The 24,123-nt window shown below is 45.6% G+C and overlaps 1 protein-coding gene across 1 annotated transcript; it reads left to right on the plus strand.

Moving 5' to 3' along the window:
- Positions 1 to 13,924: 13,924 nt before the first annotated feature.
- On the plus strand, positions 13,925 to 14,881 carry LOC117887554 (olfactory receptor 14A16-like). The gene has a single exon (XM_034790203.1). It carries the CDS (start codon positions 13,925 to 13,927, stop codon positions 14,879 to 14,881), a length of 957 nt encoding a protein of 318 aa, XP_034646094.1.
- Positions 14,882 to 24,123: the final 9,242 nt, after the last annotated feature.

The following is a 24,123-nucleotide window of genomic DNA, read 5'->3' on the forward strand; positions in this document are numbered from 1 at the left end:
GGTTGGACTAGATGACCTCCTGAGGTCCCTTCCAACCCTGATATTTTATGATTCTATGATTTCTCCTCCGGGAACCTCTGTTGGAAGGTCTCCTTCGTGATGTCGAGGTAGTCCAATATGGCTGCTTTCACCTGGGCATAGTCCTGGGCAGACACTTCATCCAGCCCCCAATACACAGCTCTGGGCTGGTCCCATCAAGTACAGTGCCAACAGGATGGCCCATTGGGCTGCCGTTGCCACCCATTCAAATGTTACCAAGAAGGCATCTGGGTCATCCTCGGGGCCCATCTTTGTGAGATTCAGCGGTATGGGTGGGACCCCCAGGTTTGGGCTTATACTTCTGGAGGGGAAGCCCCAGGGCCTAATCCTTGGCAAGAGCTGACATCTGATCTGCCAGAATCTCAGGCCTAAAGCCCTGCATTAAGGCCACGACCTGTTGGACCACTCGTTGCTGTTGTTCCTGTTGCTGTGCCTGTAAAGTCCCTGACCAGCTGGTGCTGCTGGGCAGCCATTTGCTGCAGTAGTTGTTGCTGCTGCTGAACACCTGTTGCTGCTGCTGGTTCTCCGTCATTCACTTAAGCAGACACTTTAGGTCCATATTGTCTGACCATGTCTTCTAGTCTGGGGTTGTCTGACTGTCTGAGTCTGTCAGTCCTCCCCTTTCTCCAAGTTGTGATGGCCATCGTTCGTGGGGAGCATTGCCTAGTGGTCAGGGGTTTGGGCCCTTTGACCTGCAGAGGGGGTTTTGGTAAGGAAGCCCGGGCCCTCCCACTCCACTGGTCCCTGGCCCAGGGCCCTATGAGGGTGACAAAAGGATCTGAAACCTAGGAGTGCCTTAAGGCTGCCCTCCTTGGGCCAATTCCTACCATCCCTCTATTGTCCACAGTTCATAGTCTGCACAGGAAAGCATGGAGGGGGTGTGACAGACCCCCATGGTACAACCTGGACTGTGGAACTGCTGTGTCCCCTTTTACTCTCTGGCTCAGGGTACCTCTCACACTGCTTTACTAGTGACCAGCAGCCCCTTCAGGCTTCGCTCTCACACAACCATTAGCATGTCAAGGCACACCCAGAGTTACATACAGGCTCTCACAGCCTCTCATGAACTATACATATGGAGACACCAGCAAATCGCCCCAACCCCTGCCTTGCACCCCTGAAATGTACTGTCTTACACTGCTCAAGACCTTCTTCATCAGTGCAAGCACATTAATTAGTTTGCCACTTCATCAAAGGATAGTGGTCATGCGCGAGTCTTTGTAATCTGAGCAGATTCCCCAAGCACTTTAGACAAACTCATTGGTAAAGATAAAACATTAAAATAAACGTATTAACTACATAAAGATAGATTTTAAGTAATTATAACTGTTAGGCATAGAGGTCAGAGTTGGTTACATAAGAAATAAAAGGTAAAATCATAGTCTTTGGGCTGATCTACACAAGGGGGGGATCGATCTAAGATACGCAACTTCAGCTACACGAATAGCATAGCTGAAGTCGAAGTATCTTAGATCGAATTACCTGGGGTCCACACGGCGCGGGATCGACGGCCGCGGCTCCCCAGTCGACTGCACTACCGCCGCTCGCTCTGGTGGAGTTCCGGAGTCGACAGTGAGCGCGTTCGGGGATTGATATATCGCGTCTTAACGAGACACAATATATTGATCCCGGATAAATCGATTGCTACCCGCCGATACAGCAGGTAGTGAAGACGTACTCTAAATTGTAAGCTTTATCAGACTAAGCCAGATTTGAATCAAGCAGTTTTTCTCACCCCACTAGACATTGTAAGTAGTTCACAGTTCTTTGGTCCCAGGCTGAACAGAGAATTCAGCCTGTGTATTATCTTCCCAGTTCAAAATCTTTTCTTCCAAACTTTCTTGTTGCCTTCAGAGAAGGTGGGGGAGGAGAGAGGTGAAATGGTGATGTCATTTCCCCTCATTTTATACTCTTTTCCAGGTGCTGGAAAGATCCTTGCTGTGTCATGGGGATTAGACAGCCCCCATTGTGTACGTGCTCTCTCAGGAGTCTCCGGGAGGGGCCCACTGGGAGAGTAGATTCTCCTTAATGGGTCATCAACACATAGCTGGCTAGTCCTGATGAAAATCTGTCTTGGGGGTGTTAGTTGCTCATTTGTTGCCACTGAAAGACTAGTTGTGGCCATCTCCCAGACTCACAACATACTTCAGTAACATACATAAAGCAAAGCTTCATAACTTCACATACAATGGTAATGCATATAATTCAACAGGATACTAATGTTCAACAGATCATGACTTCTCAAATCATAGAATCGTAGGACTGGAAGGGACTTCGAGAGGTCATCTAGTCCAGTCCCCTGTACTCATGGCTGGACTAAGTATTCTCTAGACCATCCCTGACAGGTGTTTGTCTAATCCCCTCTTAAAAATCTCCAATGATGGAGATTCCACAACCCCCCGAGGCAATTTATTCCAGTGCTTAACTATCCTGACAGTTAGGAAGCTTTTCCTAATGTGCAACCTAAATCGCCCTTGCAGCAAAGGTCAATGAGAACAATTTTTCTCCCTCCTCCTTGTAACAACCTTTTATGTACTTGAAAACTGTTATTATGTCTCCCCTCAGCTTTCTCTTCTCCAGGCTAAATAAACCCATTTTTTTCAATCTTCCCTCATGTTTTCTAGACCTTTAATCATTTTTGTTGCTCTTCTCTGGATTTGCTCTAATTTTTCCACATCTTTCCTGAAATGTGGTGAACTGGACACAATACTTCGGTTGGAGTATTGATACCTCACAAGGCATACTTTGTACATAACATATCATAATCATAAAACATTGGTGAATATGTGGGTACACGGTGTTATTTTGAGATACAGTGTGTAACAGGGGCCAGCTCACCATGTGGCACCTCTTCATGGCCAGGAGTGGCATGGTAGTTCTCTCACTGCTTCCTGTGGTGACTTGGCCTTCTGGCCAGGTCAGTTCTGAGTCTCTTTCCCCTTCAGGGCCAGTCCATAAACCACACACAGGGAATTAACACAAATAAACTGGATTAGTAGGTGAGAGGGGGAAATGCGTCCCTCTCAGGGTCTATGAGAAGCAGGTCCTCCCTTTCCTCAGGGAGGGACCTTCAAAAGCTGTGGATGGAAGAGATTCTTCCTTCCCTCAGTCCTTTCCTCAAGAGCTGCAAGATGAGGGTCCTTTCTCTCCCTGGTCTACCCCCAAGTGAGTTGTTCTGTTCCCTTTTAACTCCTCCTCCAGCCTGTGCATCTCTTACAGGTGTGGTGGGGCAGGGCTGGCTGAGTCCAGAGCAGCTCCTTAATCCCTCGTTGCCCAGTGTGGCGTTTGTATATCCCATCACATAAGAACATAAGAACGTCCATAATAGGTCAGACCAATGGTCCATCTAGCCCAATATCCTGTCTTCCGACAGTGGCCAATGCCAGAGACTAGGGACACCATCATTGCCCATCCTGGCTAATAGCCATTGATAGACCTATCCTCCATGAACTTATCTAGTTCTTTTTTGAACCCTGTTATAGTCTTGGTCTTCACAACATCCTCTGGCAAAGAGTTCCACAGGTTGCCCATGTGTTGTGTGAAGAAATACTTCCTTTTGTTTGTTTTAAACCTGCTGCCTACTAATTTCATTGGGTAACCCCTAGTTCTTGTGTTATGAGAAGGAGTAAATAACACTTCCTTATTTACTTTCTCCACACCAGTCATGATTTTATAGACCTCTATTATATACTCCCGTCTCTTTTCCAAGCTGAAAAGTCCCAGTCTTTTTAATCTCTCCTCATATGGAAGCTGTTCCATACCCCTAATATTTTTTGTTGCCCTTTTCTGTACCTTTTCCAATTCCAATATATCTTTTTTGAGATGGAGCGACCAGATTGTAAGGGGGATTCTTTTTTTGATTCCCCCCCTTTGCCATCTTGCTTTTTTGTATGTTGTTGTTTGTCCTCCATGTTGGCCACCCTTCTTCATGAAGGAATTTTCACCCTTTTTCCCAGCGTGGGAAAGCTTGGGTCAGATGACTGTCTGATCTGCCTAGCAACAGCAAAGAATCTGTCCAACGACAGCAGGTCACAAAAGGGTGGAGCAACCTGTGATCTGGGCTGTCTGATGTAGTGACAGACTGTGCTTGCACTCACTGCTGTCTTCTACAAACAGTCAGTAGGATTGTTGTCTCAGCTGAAATAGGAAAGAGAGCAGTCTGAACCCATGCTGGCACACACTGTACTAGCTGTAGTACTGTATGTGCCCACACGCTTGGCAGTCACCCCAGAAAGGTTGACCTGTCTATACCATCTCACTTCCTGCCTAGACATACTTACCATCTGTTATAGTCCGCAGTGCTTCCACTCCGGATAGCCAACATCTGCTATTCCCCAAGTTATAGTCTGCATATTTACACCCAGGACTATGTATCAAGAATATAAGAAAGAAGACCCTGAAGGCAGATTACCTGTGTGTATCCTTGTGTACCTGTGTTTCTGTTCCCATCCTGTTCCCAGTGTCCGGATCGTTGTCGTCTTCCCTGGAGTCCGTGTGTCCCTTATCCTACAAGAGATGATGATGTAAATCTTTGTGATTCTTTCCCTTACCTACCCATGTTGTACTTTGTCTCTGGGGTTCTGGGCTTAAGGCCCACTGTTAATGTATTATAATACCGAGCTATTACTAGTTATTTAGCTGTTATCGTTTACTTACCTGTTGCCCTCATGCTGGGGGTCCCATTTAATAAAATCTGTTTCTTTGCACCGTATCTTTCTGTCAGTCATCTATCAATAACAGACCCTGATGATAGAAGCGGGATAAGGGGGCCGGCATTTGCGTCTTTTATATTTTAACCCACTGTTTTAGGTCATCACTTTAGTTTTCGGGTTAACATATTGACGACCACAGCAGGACCCCCTTTTGTTTGTTTAGTAATTTTAGCTACGTTATTGTTTGCTCGGTTCGGTTATTTTGGCAGCCAATAGGCTGTGTGGGCGGGTTGCCGTTCCAAGAGCGCCGGAGCAGTGCCAGAAGTGGGCAAGCCTTGTGTGCCGGTGGCTAGAGAGAAAAGAAGCAGCTGAAGTGCTGTGAAGGGTGGACTACCCACCCCTCTTCAGTGTGATTTATTGTTTGGGCCCATTGTGGAAAGACAGCCTGAGCGCTGTGGTGGTATTGCTTGCAGTATCCCTCACCAAGAGTGTCAGTGGGCAGCCGGCAGACTGCAGTGAAAGCCCAGCTCTGGTGGAAGGCAGCAGCATTGTAGTTTTGAGCAGGTTGATGCCTGGCTCATTGCGGGACCTACCTCAGTCTGTGGGAAGACAGCCGAGCTGCTGCCAGGAAGGGGAGCTAACTACTTCCGACACATATCAGACAGGGCCGAATGTGTCAGTACTGTAGCCTGATACAAAGGCTTCAGCAGAGGGCTTAAATGTCCAGGGTCCCATTTGGTTGTACTACATGGCCAAGATGTGTGCTTGGACCTATGAAGAATCCAGATGGCTGCCACTCCTGAAGTATCCCTGCAGTCAAGCGCGTCTTACTTTGGCAAGGGGGAAAATCCATGGGCAGAGGGGCTGTTCTGCGGTGGGAATTCTTACACCACCTTGTTGAGCAAGTGGGAAAGCTTTGTCCAGGATGAGCCAAAGCCTAACAAGAAGCAAAAGAATAGGGCCTTAATTTATGGGCTACATATGGTTTGCAGGTAGTTACAAGCATATAGTATTATGCAAGGGTTAACCATATCCCAACTAGAGGGCCGGGTAAAAGCTAAAAACACCAAGTTAGACAAGTTAGGTGGTAGGGTGGAAAGGTTAGAATCCCAGAATGGAAGCTATCCAGCACAGATAGGCAGGTTGGATCTGCAGGTGAGGGACTTCAGTGATCTCCTAGCCAAAAAGGAGAATGAGATCCAATCACTAACAACTAAACAAGAGGAATCCCAAGCTGCCATTGGGGAGCTAATGAAGGAGGTCTGCTCCAGCTAGAGCCAGCAAGCTGAGCATTCCAACGGCCAGAAAAGAGTGAAGAAGCTTCAGCAGAAGCTGCTGCACACGAGGGGGCTCCTAAGAGCCATCAGCCGAGGCCTTCTGAGAAAAAGTTCAGGAGAATCAAGTAGTGGTACCAGCAGCTCGAGTGATACTGAGCAAAAGATTCTTCATAAAACAAGGTGGCTGCAACCGAAAAGAGTGAAAGGACAACTGCCTTCTGCTCCCATAGAAGAAGATCTCCCAGCAGCAACAGAGACGAAGATCCAGGAGGGGAGAATCTTGCCCATGGCACCACTAACAATGACGATAATCAGCTACGGGCCAGATTCAACACACCCATTGGACACCTGGCATGAGATCAAGCCATATGCTCCTGAGCAGGCCTGAGCAGTAGGAAAGCCCTTGGGCTCCCCGAACAGGGAGACGGCCTTAGACTGGCTGGCCAAAATAAGCTCCCTCCCAGGACTCAATAAGGAGGATGCTATTGCCTTAATATGGGAGTCTGTGCCAGGAGAGGACTTCAGAGCTCTCCCCATCCATCTGCAGGTGGCTGACACCGATACCACCATGCAGCTGTATGAGGGTGTAAAGAATTATATTTTCCTCACCAGAACTTAATTGGCAAGTATTACTCAGAGAGACAGGGGGCCCAAGAATGCCCCGAGAGATATCTTAGTAGGAAGAAGCTGCTGTTCCAGCTTGCAGATGGCCATTCTTGTGGCACCCCGGAATTTCAGGAGCAGTTCCCACTAGTTAGCTCCCACTTTAAAGGTGGCAATGGGACCGGTGGATCACTAGATCACACCCCTGAGAGATATGGAGGATAGGATGTGGGAAGCCTTTGAAGTCCAAAGGGAAGCATTCCTGGCATTCAAAAAGGTCTCCGCAGTCACGGACAAGCGCAGTAAGGAAAAGGAGCTCAATGTGAAAGACTCTGATCACCTGAAGAAGACCAGAAAGCACGTTACATTCCAGCAAGATAAATACCAGAGTAGTTCCAACAGCAAGGAACAAAGAACATTCCACAACATTTTGTGGCAAAAGCTGCTTCACTTTGAAAACAAAGAAGCTATCAACGGTCTGCCGACTGAGGAGCTACTGCAAAAGCTAGAACAGCATAGAAGAAAACATGAAGATGCAACCGCGTATGAGCCTCCAAAAGGTATCACAAATGAGGTTGAACCAGCTTTTGTAACCTGAGCAGATTTACCAAACACTTCAGACAAACTCACTGGTAAGAATAAACATAAAAATAAGTTTATTAACTACAGAAGATACATTTTAAGTGATAGGCAAAAAGTCAGATAAGTTACCAAAAGAAAATAAAAGCTAAGCATGCAATCTAAACTCTCCACCTTATTAAACTTAGACAATATCTAGTTTAAGCATTTTTTCTCACCCCACTGGATATTGTAGATTGCTTATTGTCTTGGATACACAGGCCTTTCCCTGTCAGGCCTGGGGACCAGTCTCTTCAGCTCCAGCGTTCCTATTGCCCCGCATATCACAGTCCCTAGGATCTCCACCAGGGTTTTCTGATTCCAGCCCAGCTTCTGTGTAATATATGGATGAGGATTACAAAGAGATTTAGGCACCTAAAGATGGAGACAGGCACCTAGTGAGATTAATCAAAGATCCTAAGTAAGTCAGGTGGCTAAATCCCATGGACGTTCAATGGGAGTTAGGCACCTAACCTGCTATTGTAATAGAATAGCTAGGTGCCTAAATCCCTTTATAATCCTGGCCCCGTGTCTATCTTCTCAAGTTCTAAGGCCTGGGCTTCACTTGAACTCCAGAAACATTAAACCTATCATTTGCAAATGAGCCTATTGGAGCAAACCTTGGGTTTATACAACTGATACACCACCATCTGCAAACCTCTGCAAGAGCAGACCATAATGGACTTTATCCAGGGAAATGTAGGTGCTTACAGGGTTAGGCAGCAGCTGAGCAGAGGTTTTGAGGATGTAAATTTTGGACTTAGGCACCTAAATGCTTTTGTGGATCTAGCTCTCGGCTACTGCTCAGTGGGGCTGGGTTTGGACAGGTAACTTAGAGGTGAAAGCAGCAACTTCATCTCGTATCTCCCGAGCCAGCCTGTCCCATCCTGCTCTACAATGTTTGTAGCATCCACATGGAAATGGGGTGTGAACTGAGACCTCATCTCCTTTCAAATGTTCAGGGGGCTAAGATAAGGGACAGTCGTGCTCGCTAAAGATGCCTGATTGGGGCACAATCTATTCCCAGGCCCTGCCACAGTGTGGTGCACACCGCATGGTGTGCAAGGGACAGAACATCAACCCAGGGATTCAGTTACTGATAGCAAACAAAGCAATCAGACCAAGCAGGGAATCCCTTAGAAAACTCCCGTGAGGAGCACAGAGCTTTGATTATCCCCAGTGGGCATTAGCAGGGGAGAGAGTAGAAAACAGCTCAGCAGAAGGGACCCAATGTATCTTGGGTGCAAAATCACTGATTTCCCTGGAGAGGCCCCAGGAATGGGCTTGGCCCTCTGGAGGAACCAGTGATTGACTCTGCAGCATCCTGTGCAATTAGAGCAGACACAAGGGGCTGTGGGTGCTGCAGAATCTGTAACCATACAGCGAACTTTTACTACAGGCCATGAGCTGTGAGAGTGATTTTCAGAGTGACTTCAGGGAATTACATGCCCAGCTCCCATTGACTGACAGGCCCAACAAGGACAATAACAGAACACCACTGGCCATCACATACAGCCCTCAGCTAAAACCTCTCCAGCGCATTATCCACGATATACAACCTATCCTGGAAAATGATCCCTCACTCTCACAGACCTTGGGAGGCAGGCCAGTCCTCTCTTACAGACAACCCCCCAACCTGAAGCAAATACTCACCAGCAACTACACACCGCACCACAGAAACACCAACCCAGGAACCAATTCCTGTAGCAAACCTTGTTGCCTACTCTGTCCCCATATCTACTCTGGCGACACCATCAGAGGACCCAACCACATCAGCCACACCATCAAGGGTTCATTCACCTGCACATCTACTAATGTTATATATGCCATCATGTGCCAGCAATGCCCCTCTGCCACTTACATTGGCCAAACCAGACAGTCCCTCCGCAAAAGAATAAATGGACACAAATCGGACATCAGGAATGGTAACATACAAAAGCCAGTAAGTGAACACTTCAATCTCCCTGGTCATTCTATTACAGATTTAAAAGTCACTATCATTGAACAAAAAAACTTCAGAAACAGACTTCAAAGAGAAACAGCAGAACTAAAATTCATTTGCAAATTTAACACCATTAATCTGGGCTTGAATAGGGACTGGGAGTGGCTGGCTCATTACAGAAGCAGCTTTTCCTCTCCTGGAATTGACACCTCCTCATCTATTATTGGGAGTGGACTACATCCACCCTGATTGAATTGGCCCTGTCAACACTGGTTCTCCACTTGCGAAGTAACTCCCTGCTCTCCATGTGTCAGTATATAATGCCTGCATCTGTAACTTTCACTCTATGCATCTGAAGAAGTGAGGTTTTTACCCACGAAAGCTTATGCCCAAATAAATCTGTTAGTCTTTAAGATGCCACCAGACTCCTTGTTGTTTTTGTAGATACAGACTAACACGGCTACCCCCTGATACTTGAGCCCTGGTTTGACCTCTATCTGGGCACAAAAAATCAGCACCAAAACACACCAACGTTAAGAAAAGTTAGAAATAACTCCTTTGGAGTCAATGGGGCTGATTTCCTCTCACTCATCCTGGTGTAAATCAGGAGTAACTACATTGCAGTTAATAAGCCTGATTCCCCCATCACTCTTTGCAGGGTAAGTCCATGGAGTTAAAATGGAGTATGTCTGGTCTAAGGAAGAGGAGATTCAGGCCCATTGACTCCAGCCCCTGCTGCATCCTCCACCCCCTGAATCCCCTTATCCTACTCCCTGAGTGTTTCCCTCCCTCTGCCTCACACAGGCCAGACCCCCAAACAAACATCCACAGCACCTAACCCCCTCCATCAATCTCACAACCCTCCACCCCACATACCCTCTCAGCCCCTATTCTTTGAGATTCCCCCTCCCATGGCCCAGAGCCAATTCCCCTATCCAGAGTTCCTGACTGAGCTTCCTCAGAGATCCCTGCTTAACTCCTCTGTCCACCAGTCCCCTCCTCTGCTTAACCCAACTCCCCTAAAATGGCCCCAGCCCTAGGGAGCATCCCCCACCTCAGCTCCAAACACCTGCCCATTCTCTCCTCCTTCTCCCCATTGACAAGCCTTGGCCACCATTTCCTTCCTTCCCATCTCTCATTCTTCCTCTGCCTGGCCCAGTCCCTTTTCTGAACAGTATATTCAGGGTGGCCTCTGCCCAGCCCCACCCAGTACACAGCTAACCTGGGGAAACTCACTGCCACAAGGTATCACTGAGACAAAATGACCAGCAGGCTGAGACACTGACAGGGATCATGAAAGCCTTCACAGTTACATTCGATCAGAGAATGAATTAAACCGCCATGATGCAAGTCTCCAACCGGCCACTCACAGGGAATCTCCCTGACGTAGAGGTTAGTGCAGAATTGTCCATTGAGGGGGGGGCGGGGTCCCTGCCCCTCCCTCTACAGTAGCTGGTGCTGGTCCCTCCAGGACTCACTGCTCTGAGCAGGGCTGTTCCCAGGAGCCTGGGGAAAGAGGCAAATTTATTCCCACAAAGCTCTGCTGACTCTCAGGGTTGGATTCAGACACTCCAGGGCCATGCAAGGGACTCTGCCCCCTTGATCTGGTGTCCCACGTGGAGTGTCAGTGGCAGGAGGCCCTCAAAGAGAGGCTGAGATAGTGGCATAGGACCCCTGCTCTGACCTGGAAGAGGACTCCTTGGGATCAGCATGGTGCCCACAGACAGGCAGGGGGCAGTCATGTTACTCCGAGTCTTTACCTCCCCAGCCAGGGTGTATCTGCTTGGGTGAGGGGGTCAGGACTGCTGTGCTCTTCCCCTCCTCCTGCACACTGAGCCCCCTGCTGGGGTGGGGTTGGTAGAGTCCTCCAGAGCAGTGGGGCTGGGAGTTCATACCCCATGGAGATGCCTGGGGCAGTTCCCTTCTTCCAGAGCCCTTGTCTCAGGCCCTCTTCAGACTCAGGCAGACGATGCTACAGATGCTGCAGTGGGGGCAGATCTCCCCATCCCATCCCTGTTGTTTCATGCTGTGGGTGATGCAGTATCTGTTGCTGGCCCCTGTCAGAGATGGGGCACTGGACTCTGGTGATTCCTATGTTTCTGTGGAACACAGGCAAATTCTGTTTGGGAAATAAAAAGACAAATATTTCACCCAGATCTATGAAAATTCATTAAGAGCTCAAAGAAAACTGAATCATGGATCATCTCTAAATAAAAGTTTCATTATGAATTTTCTCATCCAGTCTCAATTATTATGCCCCAGATTTTGGTAAAGTGAGCCACAGAGAGTTGAAGTAACATAGCTGCATAGTTTTTGGCATCTTGTGACCTCTTATATCTAGATCCCTGGCTGTACTAGTTATCATTTCAGGCTGGGGTTCTCAAGGGAGTCTAAGGGAGTTAGGAGCCCAGGATATACATCCTTACTGCCATAGGCTCCTTTGCGAATCCCAGACTTTCAGGAGAAGCCCCAGCCCACGGACCAGGATTATAAAGGCACCTAAAGAAAGAGACAGGTGCCCATGGGAATTTACAATAGCATCTAAGCAGGTTAAACTCCTAACTCCCAGTGAATAACCATGGGACTTAGCCACCTAGCTCATTTAGGAGCATTGATAAATCCCCGTAGGTGCCTGTCTCCATCTTTGTAATCGTGGCTCAGAGAAAACACAGAAGCTGGGCTGGAATCAGGGAACACTGGGGGAGATCATATGTGGAGGTGCTATGTGGGGTTCATACTTGTGGGACAAAATGGCTCTAGGCATCTATGCACTCACCTCTGGGCCACTGCTGCTAAGCTGTGCAGGGCTCCAGGGAGTGTGTCCTGCTAGCCCTTAGGAAATAGACATGAATAAATCACCTTCCTGCAGCATCAGTCCTTTAATGCCAGTGATGCTCAATGCCAGCTACACACAGATCATCTGCAGAGAGCAACAGGTTTGAGTCTAGTTCTGTCAGTTCAGAGGAGGTGGGGAAAGGATTCTCGGATACCTGTGTGTGCCTTTAGCTTCTAGATTCTGGTATATAGATAGATATTGACCAAAGAATCCTGGTACTGGATGACTGAATGTTTCATATGTTGGGAAAAAATCCACAAAGATCAGTACAGTAAGTTTGCTATTTCAATTAAATGTGTTGGGGGGTCAACATACAGGGGGAAATTAAGATGCTAAATAAGACTTTCATTATGAACTCATTAAGACTTTTACTTTCAATTTAATCAAATACCTGTTGCTGATTGGAATTTTTCCACCCTTTGGGAAAAATTTGACTTTTCACCGGAAACCCCAAATCAGTTTTTTCCCCAGTTTTTGGCAAATGAAAACTTTCTGCTGAAAACTGGATTTTTTTTTATCACAATACCAAAAAAGTTTGGTTTTTGAGTTTTCAGTTTCTTTACAAAATAATCCCAAAATGTTTGAGATTCTGAGATTTTGTTGGTGGTGGTATGGTTTAGATAAAAAACCAATCTCCCTTAAAAATAACACAGCTGAAAATTTCCAACCAGCCATAAATTTTAAATAAATTGGAGAACATTAATATTGCCTGATAAGAGCTTGATTTCAAACCATTTATTCTATTGCAGCTGTGTGATTTCTCTTTCAAAGGGATAGTTGCGTAGAGGTAACAATTAAATAACCAGTAACGTTGGCAGCACACACAATGTTTTATACAGACTAAAATCTTTAAATCCCAGTTTAGAGTTGAACCAGGCAGCCAAAGCCTGTCTATCCTGACCCCATTCAAGGACATACAGGAGCTCACTGGGAGTAGAACGCTGATCTCCTGGTCTAGCTCCACACTGCTGCCAGCTGAGTATAAACATTGTAAATAGGTGTGCAAAACATTCACAGACTAAGACATGGGGCCATGTTATCAAAGTTATTTAGGTGTCTAGTGGGATTTTCAGAAGCACCTAGGAGCTTATAACTCATTAATTTCAAGGGGTTTTGGGGGCCTAGATGGTTTTGAAAATCCCACTAGGTGCCTTTAACAATCAGCTCCACAGCCCCTCTCCGAAAGCTCTTACTGTCCTCGTAGACATGGCAGAGAAAGGGAGGGAGGGAAAACAGAGGCAGAAAAAGGGGAAATGACTGGCCTAAGGTCACACAGCATGTCACTGGCAGAGACAAGAGTAGAACCCAGGTGTCCTGACAACCGCTGCACCGGACAGCACAGAGTAAACAATACAACATAGTGGTGACCGAGGGATGCTGCTAGTCCATTGTTACATTCAAACTGAAGTGCAGCTGGGAGTTGGTCCCATAAATCAATTTGTAAGCAGGCATCAGACTGTCTAGGCACAGAGATTTCAGATGAGCTGCTACTTATGATGCAGGAAGAGTCTATGTCATATTGCTCTTCAAAGTGGAACTCAGGCCGTGTTGGCATTTTAGTCTATTAGTTTAATGTCCAAGTTGTGAGCTCGGTGATGGTCGCAATGGAGGGACCCTCTTTGCAAGAATTGTTGGATTTGGAGTGTGCTTTGTTCCATCGTTCATACTGCATTTATCAAGCCACACCTTGGGCCAAATCCTCAGATCATGTAAAGTGATGCTCTGTTGAGTTTAAAGGAGGTTGTACTAGTATGATAATATGACTGATGGATTATCAGAGCTGAGGAGTACTAACAACACCTAGTCGTTGTAAGTGATGAGTTCTGTGCACCTTTGAGATTCATATAATGAGATATTAGAGAAAGGGGAATCAGAGCAATTGTTTCTCTCACTCTAATCCTGACCATTGTCCTTCTCATTCCCTGCACAGCCATCACACAGTGTACTGAAGAAGAAAATGTCCAACCAAACCACCGTGACCGAATTTCTTCTCCTGGGATTCTCTGACGTTCGGGAATTGCAGATTTTACACTTTGTGGTGTTTCTACTGCTTTACCTGGCATCCCTGCTGGGGAACCTTCTCATCCTCACAGCCATAGCCCTCGACCACCACCTTCACTCCCCCATGTACTTCTTCCTGATGAATCTGTCCATCCTAGACTTCGGCTCCATCTCTGTCACCATCCCCAAATCCATGGCCAATTCCCTCACGAACACCAGATCAATTTCTTATTCTGGATGTGTTGCCCAAGTCTTTTTTTACATATTCTTTGCTTCAGCAAATTTTGCCTTACTGACTATCATGGCATATGACCGATACGTCGCCATCTGCCAACCACTGTACTATGAGATGGTGATGACTAGGAGAGCTTTCGTTCAAATGACAGCCAGTGCCTGGATCAGTGGTATTCTCAACTCTGTATTGCACACTGGGAACACGTTTGCGATATCCTTCTGTGGAGGCAACATGGTGGATCAGTTCTTCTGTGAAATCCCCCAGCTCCTCCACCTTGCCTGCTCTGACTCACACCTCGGTGAAGTTGTTGTTATTTCTCTTAGTGTGCCTTTATTTTCAATCTGCTTTGCTTTTATAATTGTGTCATATGTTCAGATCTACAAAGCAGTGCTGAGAATCCCTTCTGAGCAGGGCCGGCATAAAGCGTTCTCCACCTGCCTCCCTCACCTCATTGTGGTCTCCTTATTCCTTTTCACTGGCACCTTTGCCTTCCTGAAACCCACCTCCAACTCAACCTCAGATCTGAATCTCTTGGTGGCTGTTCTCTATTCCGTAATGCCCCCAATAATGAATCCGGTCATCTACAGCTTCAGAAACAAGGACATGAAAGATGCACTGAATAAACTGATAGGTTGGAGGTTATTCAGGAAGAATAAAATGTCTATATTTCGCCACTGATCACAATTTTACTCTGTGTTTCTTTATAAATATAATCATCTGATGACATTACTGCCTTCATGATAACATACTGTGCAATCAGTTTATGCAGTATTGAGTATTTACACTAATAAAAATCCAGACAAACTTAAATCAAGAAAAAAAGTAGTTACTAGAGGTTTACATCAATGAATTTAAAATCGGAATCTATCTATCTATCTATCTGTAACCCTTCTGCCCCTCTGAGTTGGCAGCAACAAGGGCCGGGTTCAGTATCTAGGGGTTCCGTTTCAATAACGCAATGCAAAACCAGCTTGAGCCCCCACCCATTGACCTGGGACAATTACATACCACCCCTCTGGGCGCCTCTAGGAGGCAATACTTCTCCTCTGAGTGTAGCAAAAGGCTTTTAATAAAGGAGGGAAACAATGTGACATTATGTTCGGGAAACACCAGAAACAGGATTCATAACACAAACCATGAGCAAAAGACCCACCTTCAAGTAAGTTTGGCAGTGTCCTTTTCCCCTCAGGGTCTTAAGTCCAATCACCCCAAAGTCCAACAACCCCAAAGTCTCTGTCCCTGGTCAGTGCCGCCCCAGAGTTCAAAAGTTTATCTGTGGAGTTTTACCCCCCCAGCCTGGGCGGAAATGTGGGGGGCACACAGGATGTTAAGAGGCACTTTATGTGGTCTGAGGCCGACTGACCCATCTCTCCGTGCAGTTCTGCTGCAGACTTCACCACGAATGGCTCCGCTTTACCAGCCGTGCCGCACTGCGCCGCTCCTCCAGCCGCCCCCGCAAACTGCTCCGCTCTGCTCCCCGTTCCGTGGACTGCTCCAACCGTCCCACAAACTGCTAAGCTCTGCCAGCCGCTCCACTCCACCAGCCGTCCCATGAACCACTCCAGCTGCCCCCGCAAATGGCTCAGCTCCGATCTGCGCTGCTCGCTGTTCCGTGGGCTGCTCCAACCAGCCCACAAACTGCTCGGCTCTGCCAGCTGCTTAGCAATATTTTTTCAGGCTCCCCCACTGTTTAACACAGCACTCAGTGATCTCAGCTCAGCAATTTTAGCTCTTTTAGTGATTTCAGCTCTTAGTGATTTCAGCTTGTAGTAGGGGAGCCCCAGTGCTTGTGCACCATTGGCCCAAAGTGACTTCAGTTCAGCAATTTCTAACTAGATTCTTAATGGAAGCAAACTTAGCTCTGCTATTTAACAGTATAATTGGTGTTCCAGGCCCTCAAAAGGCACCCATACAATCAGGTATACATACCTGTCCCCAACCTCTCTCAATTCACTATGTTTTGTAACCCATGCCCCTTGTCTAGCGAGTGCTACTTAGTTACTGGTGAGTCCCTCTGTCATACAACAGTTCCACTGGCCTTGATTCACAGAATCAGGGTAACAACACTTTATTCTTCCTGCCCCAATAACAGAGAAACTGGGGATCCCACACCAGACAAAATAACCATTTTCAGTTGTTGTTGTCCCAGGCTAGGCAGGTGGGTGTGCCTATGCAAACAAGATCAGCCCCTGAAGTTCTTTTCCACCCTTGCCATAATTCACCACCAGATGTCAGGGTAGAGCTCATCCTGACTCTGCTTACATATCTATCTATCTATCTATCTATCTATCTACTGCTAGCCATCACCATTCTATGTGATAATCTTGCACATAAAATCAGTAGCCACAGCAAAGTCCCTACTGGGTTCTCTGGCTCTTCTTATTTTTCAGGATAATAACTCTGACTGAGGTATCAATTCATTTGTTCTTTGGGTTTTATTTTTATTTTTTTGTCAAATGTTTAGTTTATGTTGTGACGTTGTGCAGTCTATATGGTTTTATAAAAACTTGATAATAGGTCAATATAATGTAACTGAGATAGTTTTAGAGAAAATATGGTAATAAGTGAATGTAAGTAACTGGGATATGCCTCATGCAAAAGGTCTCTTGTAAGGTATCATTCCAAAGCTTATAATCTACTGAGTGTGATCATCTGATTTGTATAAATGTACCACTCTGGTATCCAAAACTAGAAATATAAAATGTAACTCCGAGGGCCTATTGTAATTGTGTAAAGTGTGGACCATTAATGATGGTTTGGAATCTTGATGACTCCCATTGTCTGCAGATGGCTGTATTTACCTGTGAGTCTTCCTGTATATGTGTGTGCTGGCAAGTGAGTAATGAAGTCTTGCAGTGACATGTGATCATGTCACCTGAACTGGAATCCATCTTTAACCTGGTGCTTTTCCAGTGAGGGGGGGTGGAAACCCAGAGAGACAAAGAGTTCCCGCCTTATGCAAAAGATATATAAAGGGGGGAAGAGAACAGAGAAGGGGAGAAGCCATCATGAAGAATCCCCTAGCTACCACCTGAGCTGCAACAAGAGCTGTACCAGGGGAAAGAATTGTGCCCAGGCCTGGAAGGTGTCCAGTCTGAGAAAAACTTACTGAAACATCTCTGAGGGTGAGATTATCTGTATTTAGTTTGATTAGGCATAGATTTGCGCATTTTATTTTATTTTGCTTGGTGACTTACTTTGTTCTGTCTGTTACTACTTTGAACCACTTAAATCCTACTGTCTGTATTTAATAAAATCACTTTTTATTTAGTAATTCACTCAGAGTATGTATTAATACCTGGGGGAGCAAACAGCTGTGCATATCTCTCTATCAGTGTTATAGAGGGCAAACAATTTATGAGTTTGCCCTGCATAAGCTTTATGCAGGGTAAAACAGATTTATCTGGGTTTAGACCCCATTGGGAGTTGGGCATCTGAGTGCTAAAGACAAGCATGCTACTGCGAGCTGTTTTCAGGTAAACTTGCAGCTTTGGGACAAGTGATTCAGACCCTGGGTCTGTGTCTGGAGCCAGACGGGAGCGTCTGGCTCAGCAAGACAGGGTGCTGGAGTCCTGAGCTGGCAGGAAAAACAGAAGCAGGGGTAGTCTTTGCACATTGGGTGGCAGCTCCCAAGGGGGTTTCTGTGATCCAACCCGTCACATATGTTTCTTGTTTTTATTTGTTTCTTTCTTCCAGGTGGATTTGCAGGTGGGATGGCCTGGAGAGATGGCAAGTGTTTTCTTAGACAGTATTTTCAATGTTTGCCTTCTCTTGAGAGTGCTCATATGTCATCTCTTTGATGGGGTTTTCTGAGTGAGCTGAAGGTTTGCTCCCCACAATGATAAAGGGTTGTATTATTAATGATGTGTTAGGGGAGAAAAAGCCTCAGGTAGCTGTCTTTTATTATTTTAACCCAAAGAAGAGGTCCATGTAGCTCAAAAGCTTATTCCTCTCACCAAGAGAAGGTGGTCCAATAAAAGTATCTCACCAATCTCCTCTATGTAAGAAATGTGTCATTCTTGCTATGGTACAAAGCCTGTTTTGAAGAGAAACTTTTTCCAGTGTTTTCTACAGAAAATCTAACTCGGGACAATAAGGCCAAATTTGGATCCCATTGAATTCACTGAGGTTTAGCCCCTCACTTCAAAAAAATTAGGCTTTGGCCAATAGCATATATACAGAAGGATCCAGAATTGGCTGACAGACTTCTGGAGAAAGTGAGTGTGACATATATGTAAGAGTCTGATATAGCAACTCATCTAAACCAGCACCAACGTAGAGTAGACACATTGACATCACCAATTTAATACTGATGAGGTTTTAGCCCAAATTCTCTGGGCTCCACTCAGTAGTGACATAAACACTGGTGTAAGTTACTTGTTTGGGTTCATTTTGTTCTAGCCTTGGTGTAAGTGGAAATGTGCCATCCACAGAACCATAGAATCATAGAATATTAAGGTTGGAATAGATCTCAGGAGGGCATGTAATCCAATCCCCTGCTCAAAGGAGGACCAACACCAACTAAATCATCCCAGCCAGGGCTGCATGCATTGATCTGCATGCACTGATCTGGTGTTCTATACACTATCCCATATAGATCTACTCACCTCCAAGTGAGAAAGGATCTCAAAGTTATTAGTATTATAATACCATCTTTGTGCATGGTTCTGTAAACTATATATATGACAGACAAAAACAGATCATGTGATTAGACAGAGAGACAGACAGATATGACCATTTCTTCTCTTAACACACAACCTCATTTAGTCATAATGATAGATTTCTATTTGATTGTGAATTATGATAGCTAGCTAGATAACAAATAATCTATGAAAATGATTGTGCTTCTTTTCCTGTTAATGATTGTCTTTGTCCACATCATGATTTTCTTATAAGTACTCCTTATTAAAAATTATTTAGCAAAGATTTTTTATGACTATATCTTACTCCATTATTTCCCGCAGCTCCTAAGATGGTGAGATTTTAGTCCATGGAAATGTGATACCTAGAATGCATCATTTCTTCACATGCCAAGTCCAGTTGATTTTAGGGGTTCTTTAACATTTGTATTTGCTGTTTCGTTAATTTTAAAACTAAATTTGCAATAATTATTTTGAGTCACATTTTCAAATGTTGCTTTTATTCTGCATCCTGAAAGGACTCCAGAATTGTGCAAAAAATTACATATTTGGGCTTTTATTTTCAAGGGATTCTAAGCAAGTTCATGCAGTAGATAGGAATTCAGAACTTGCTCCAGGCCCAGGTCCTCCAAGCTATTATGCATCTAGCTCTCATGGGACTTGTTTTTTGGTTTTGCCACTGACATACTTGGTGGCTCTGGGCAATAGCCAATACTTGGTGCTTCACAGCAGGTAAAAAATCAACTCATCCAGTGCTGCACATGGAATGTAACTTATTCTTTATGCCCAGAGGCCAGCTCAGAAGAACTCATTTCCCATTCAGGCACCAAATTAAATTGTGCCCATAGATTAATTTAATCTGATAATGACATGAAGTCCTGGCACAATCAAGGACATATGATGTGATTGGAATAGCAGAAACTTGGTGGGACAGTTCACATGACTGGAGCACTGTCATGGATGGGTATAAACTGTTCAGGAAGGACAGGTACAGGAGGAAAGGTGGAAGAATTGCATTGTATGTAAGAGAGCGGTATGACTGCTCAGAACTCCGGTATGAAACTAGAGAAAAGCCTGGTGAGAGTCTTTGGGTTAAGTTTAGAGGAGAGAGCAACGAGCGTGATGTCATGGTGGGCGTGTGCTATAGACCACGGAATCACAAGCATGAGGTAGACCAGGCTTTCTTCGGACAACTAACTGAAGTTTCCAGATCACAGGACCTTGTGGACTTCAATCACACTGACATCTGCTGGGAGAGCAATAGACCAATGCACAGACAATCCAGGAAGTTTTTGGAGAATGTTTGGAACAACTTCCTGGTACAAGTGCTGGAGGAACCCACTAGGGGCTGTGCTCCTCTTGACCTGCTGCTTAGAAAGAAGGAAGAGTTGGTCGGGGAAGTAGAAGTGGCTGGCAACCCAGGGAGCAGTGACCATGAGATGGTTGAGTTCAGGATCCTGACAAAAGGAAGAAAGGAGAGTAGCAAAATATGGAGACCCTGGACTTCAGAAAAGCAGACTTAGACTCGCTTAGGGAACTGATGGACAGGATCCCCTGGGAGAATAACATGAGGGGGAAAGGAGTCCAAGAGAGCTGGCCGTATTTTAAAGAAGCCTTATTGAGGGTGCAGGAACAAACCATCCCAATGTTCATTAAGAATAGCAAATATGGCAGGCGAACAGCTTGGCTTAACAGTGAAATCGTTGGTGAGCTTAAACTCAAAAAGGAAGCTAACAAGAAGTGGAAATTTGGACAGATGACTAGGGAGGAGTATAAAAATATTGCTAGAGCATGCAGGGGTGTAATCAGGAAGGCCAAGGCACAATCAGAGTTGCAGCTAGCAAGGGATGTGAAGGTAACAAGAAGGGTTTCTACAGGTATGTTAGCAACAAGAAGAAGGTATGGGAAAGAGTAGGACCCTTACTGAATGGGGTAGGCAACCTAGTGACAGATGATGTGGAAAAAGCTGAAGTACTCAATGCTTTTTTTGCCTTCTTCTTCACAGACATGGTCAGTTCCCAGACTGCTGCACTGGGCAACAAAGTATGGGGAGGAGGTGAGTAGCCTTCAGTGGTGAAAGAACAAGTTAAGAACTATTTAGAAAAGCTGGACATGCACAAGTCCGTGGGTCCAGATCTAATGCATCCAATGGTGCTGAGGGAGTTGGCTGATGTGATCGCAGAGCCATTGGCCATTATCTTTGAAAATTCGTGGCGACTGCGGGAGGTCCTGGATGATTGGAAAAAGGCAAATAGAGTGCCCATATTTTAAAAAGGGAAGAAAGAGAACTCAGGGAACTACAGACTACAGTCAGTCTCACTTCAGTCCCCGACAAAATCATGGAGCAGATTCTCAAGGAATTCATTTTGAAGCACTTGGAGGAGAGGAAGGTGATTGGGAACAGTCAACATGGATTCACCAAGGCCAAGTTATGCCTGACCAACCTGATTGCCTTCTATGATGAGCTAATTGGCTCTGTGGATATGGGGAAAACCATGGATGTGAAATATCTTGACTTTAGCAAATCTTTTGTTATGGTCTCCCACAGTATTCTTGCCAGCAAATTAAAGAAGTATGGAATAGATGAATGGACTATAAGGTGGATAGAAAGCTGGCTAGCTTGTTGGGCTCAACGGGTAGTAATCAATGGCTCCATGTCTAGTTGGCAGCCGGTATCAAGCGGAGGTCTCCAGGGATCGGTCCTGGGGGCAGTTTTGTTCAACATTTTTATTAATGATCTGGATGATGGGATGAATTGCACCCTCAGCAAGTTCGCAGATGACACTTTGCTGGGGGGAGAGGTAGGCACGCTGGAGGGTAGAGATAGACCTAGACAAATTGGAGGATTGGGCCAAAAAAAAGGTCATGAGATTCTACAAGAACAAGTGCAGAGTCCTGCACTTAGGAAGGAAGAATCCCATGCACAGCTACTGTCTGGGGATCAACTGGCTAAGCAGCAGTTCTGCAGAAAAGGACCTGGGGATTACAGTGGACGAGAAGCTGGATATGAGTCAGCAGTGTGCCCTTGTTGCCCAGAAGGCCAACATCATATTGGGCTGTATTAGTAGGAGCATTGCCAGCAGATTGAGGGAAGTGATTATTCCCCTCTATTCGGCACTGGTGAGGCCATACCGGGAGTATTGCGTTCAGCTTTGGTCCCCCCACTACAGAAGGGATGTGAACAAATTGGAAAGAGTCCAGCGGAGGGCAATGAAAATGATTAGGGAGCTGGGGCACATGACTTACAAGGAGAGGCTCAGGGAACTTGGGGTTATTTAGGGTACGTCTATACTTACCTCCGGGTCCAGCGGTAAGCAATCAATCTTCTGGGATCGATTTATCGCGTCTTGTCTAGACGCGATAAATCGATCCCGGAAGTGCTCGCCGTCGATGCCGGTACGCCTGCTCCACGAGAGGAGCACGCGGAGTCGACGGGGGAGCCTGCCTGCCGCGTGTGGACCCGCGGTAAGTTTGAATTAACATACTTCAACTTCAGCTACTTTATTCACGTAGCTAAAGTTGCGTATCTTAGTTCGAAGTGGGGGGGGTTAGTGTGGACCAGCCCTTAGTCTGCATAAGAGAAGAGTGAGGCAGGATTTGATAACAGCCTAAGGCTGAGGTCTCTTCCAACCCAAATATTCTATGATTCTATGATTGTAGAGAAGGGGGGAAGGACTAGGAGGTGAGGCTGCGCAAAATCGATCTTGCTCTTGAGGGATAAAGACAAAATTCACTACAAAATATTTTGACTATAGTCTGGTATCCCAAAATGCGCCAAAAAGGGTCTCAGCTTGCTGTTTACACAAAATAAGCCCCTTCTGCGGAAATGGTTTAGTCCGAAAGTCCCTACCTGGCTTCTCTGCACAGCCACTGTGGGAGGAGGGGGGCCAAACACCCGGGAAAGACTGAGCTGTGGGTTTCTCTGGTGGCTGCATCCCAAGAGCTACTCCTGCAATGAAGGAGAAAAACATGTCTGCTCACACACAGGTAATTCTGTGGAGTTAATGAAGGAACAGGCTATTCCAGGCTAGCTGAGGTTCTGGTGCCACTGGGTTCTTAGCTATTGTAGGTCACATGTCAGTGCAACAAATATATATTAAGATCTGCACAGGCTTTGTAACACCCTTTGTGCCTCAGCCCTGCCTTGTTTTTAGCCAAGGGTCCTGACAGGCAATCTGCCATCATGTGAGATCCATGGTGGGATGTGTGTTCCCCCTCTATGGCGTTTGGGTCAGTTAGAGCACGTTGTTAGGGTGCTTTGCGCAGAGGTGAGATCAGAGCTGGGCTCACAGCCCTGGAGACCAGATTCAGCTATTTAGCCCCAGAACAGGTACAGCCTGGGCTGTGACTGTGTTTGAAGCCTGCACATGCCGGGATCAGCTTGAAAACTGCAGGGAGTCTTTCAGTCCCTGATCCTGTTTAGTCCATCGCCTCTCGGCCAAATCTGCCCAATGTGGGGAAAAGGGAGTGCCCCTCTGTGGAGTGGATCCCCATCTGCTAGGAACTGTAGAGAGACCCAGCAACTCAGGACACCCAGGAAAGGACAGGGCAATGGCAGTTGGATAACATAGTGATGGGTGCATGACAGATAGATGGATAGATAGATAGATAGATAGATAGATAATGAGTAAACAATTCTGATGCTTGAGAATCAACTGCATCACAAGCTGAGACAAATTCCACTAAGACCAGCACAGTAAGTTTGGTATTGCAGTTATATATTTGGGGGGATTAATATATAGGGGAAATATAAGAATATAAATATGAAATTACAATCTGATCTCTTTTAGATATTTGATATCAATTTAATTAAAATATCTGATGCTGGTCAGATTTTTTTTTTCCCTGGAAAATTTTGAATTTTCACTGTAAACCCTAAAAGTGATTTTTTCCCTCTCCTACAGTTTCTGACAGTCAAAAAAATTCAGCTGAAAACTAAACATTTCTTTTTAAAATGTTCAGTTTTACAAGAATGATAAACAGTTTCCAAGACAACTGTCTGATTTGGAGAAAAAAATTGTTTAGCTGAAAACCCTATTTTCCATCAAAAATAAATAAATTAACAGCTAGCTTGACAAAGAGAAGGTACAGGGATGACTTGATAAACGTCTGTAAGTATCTACATGGAGAAAACAAATTGTGGATCAGGTCTAAATAAATGTCTCCATGTGAATTACCTATCCACTCCCTGTAAGTAACCCTCATGTCACAGTTGGAGAAACCAAGGAACAGAGATTTGAGGTAATTTATTTGCATATCTAGGCTTAGATCACAGGAGCT

This window comes from Trachemys scripta, chromosome 14 (assembly GCF_013100865.1).
Source record: "Trachemys scripta elegans isolate TJP31775 chromosome 14, CAS_Tse_1.0, whole genome shotgun sequence".
In the NCBI taxonomy this organism is placed as follows: domain Eukaryota; kingdom Metazoa; phylum Chordata; order Testudines; family Emydidae; genus Trachemys; species Trachemys scripta.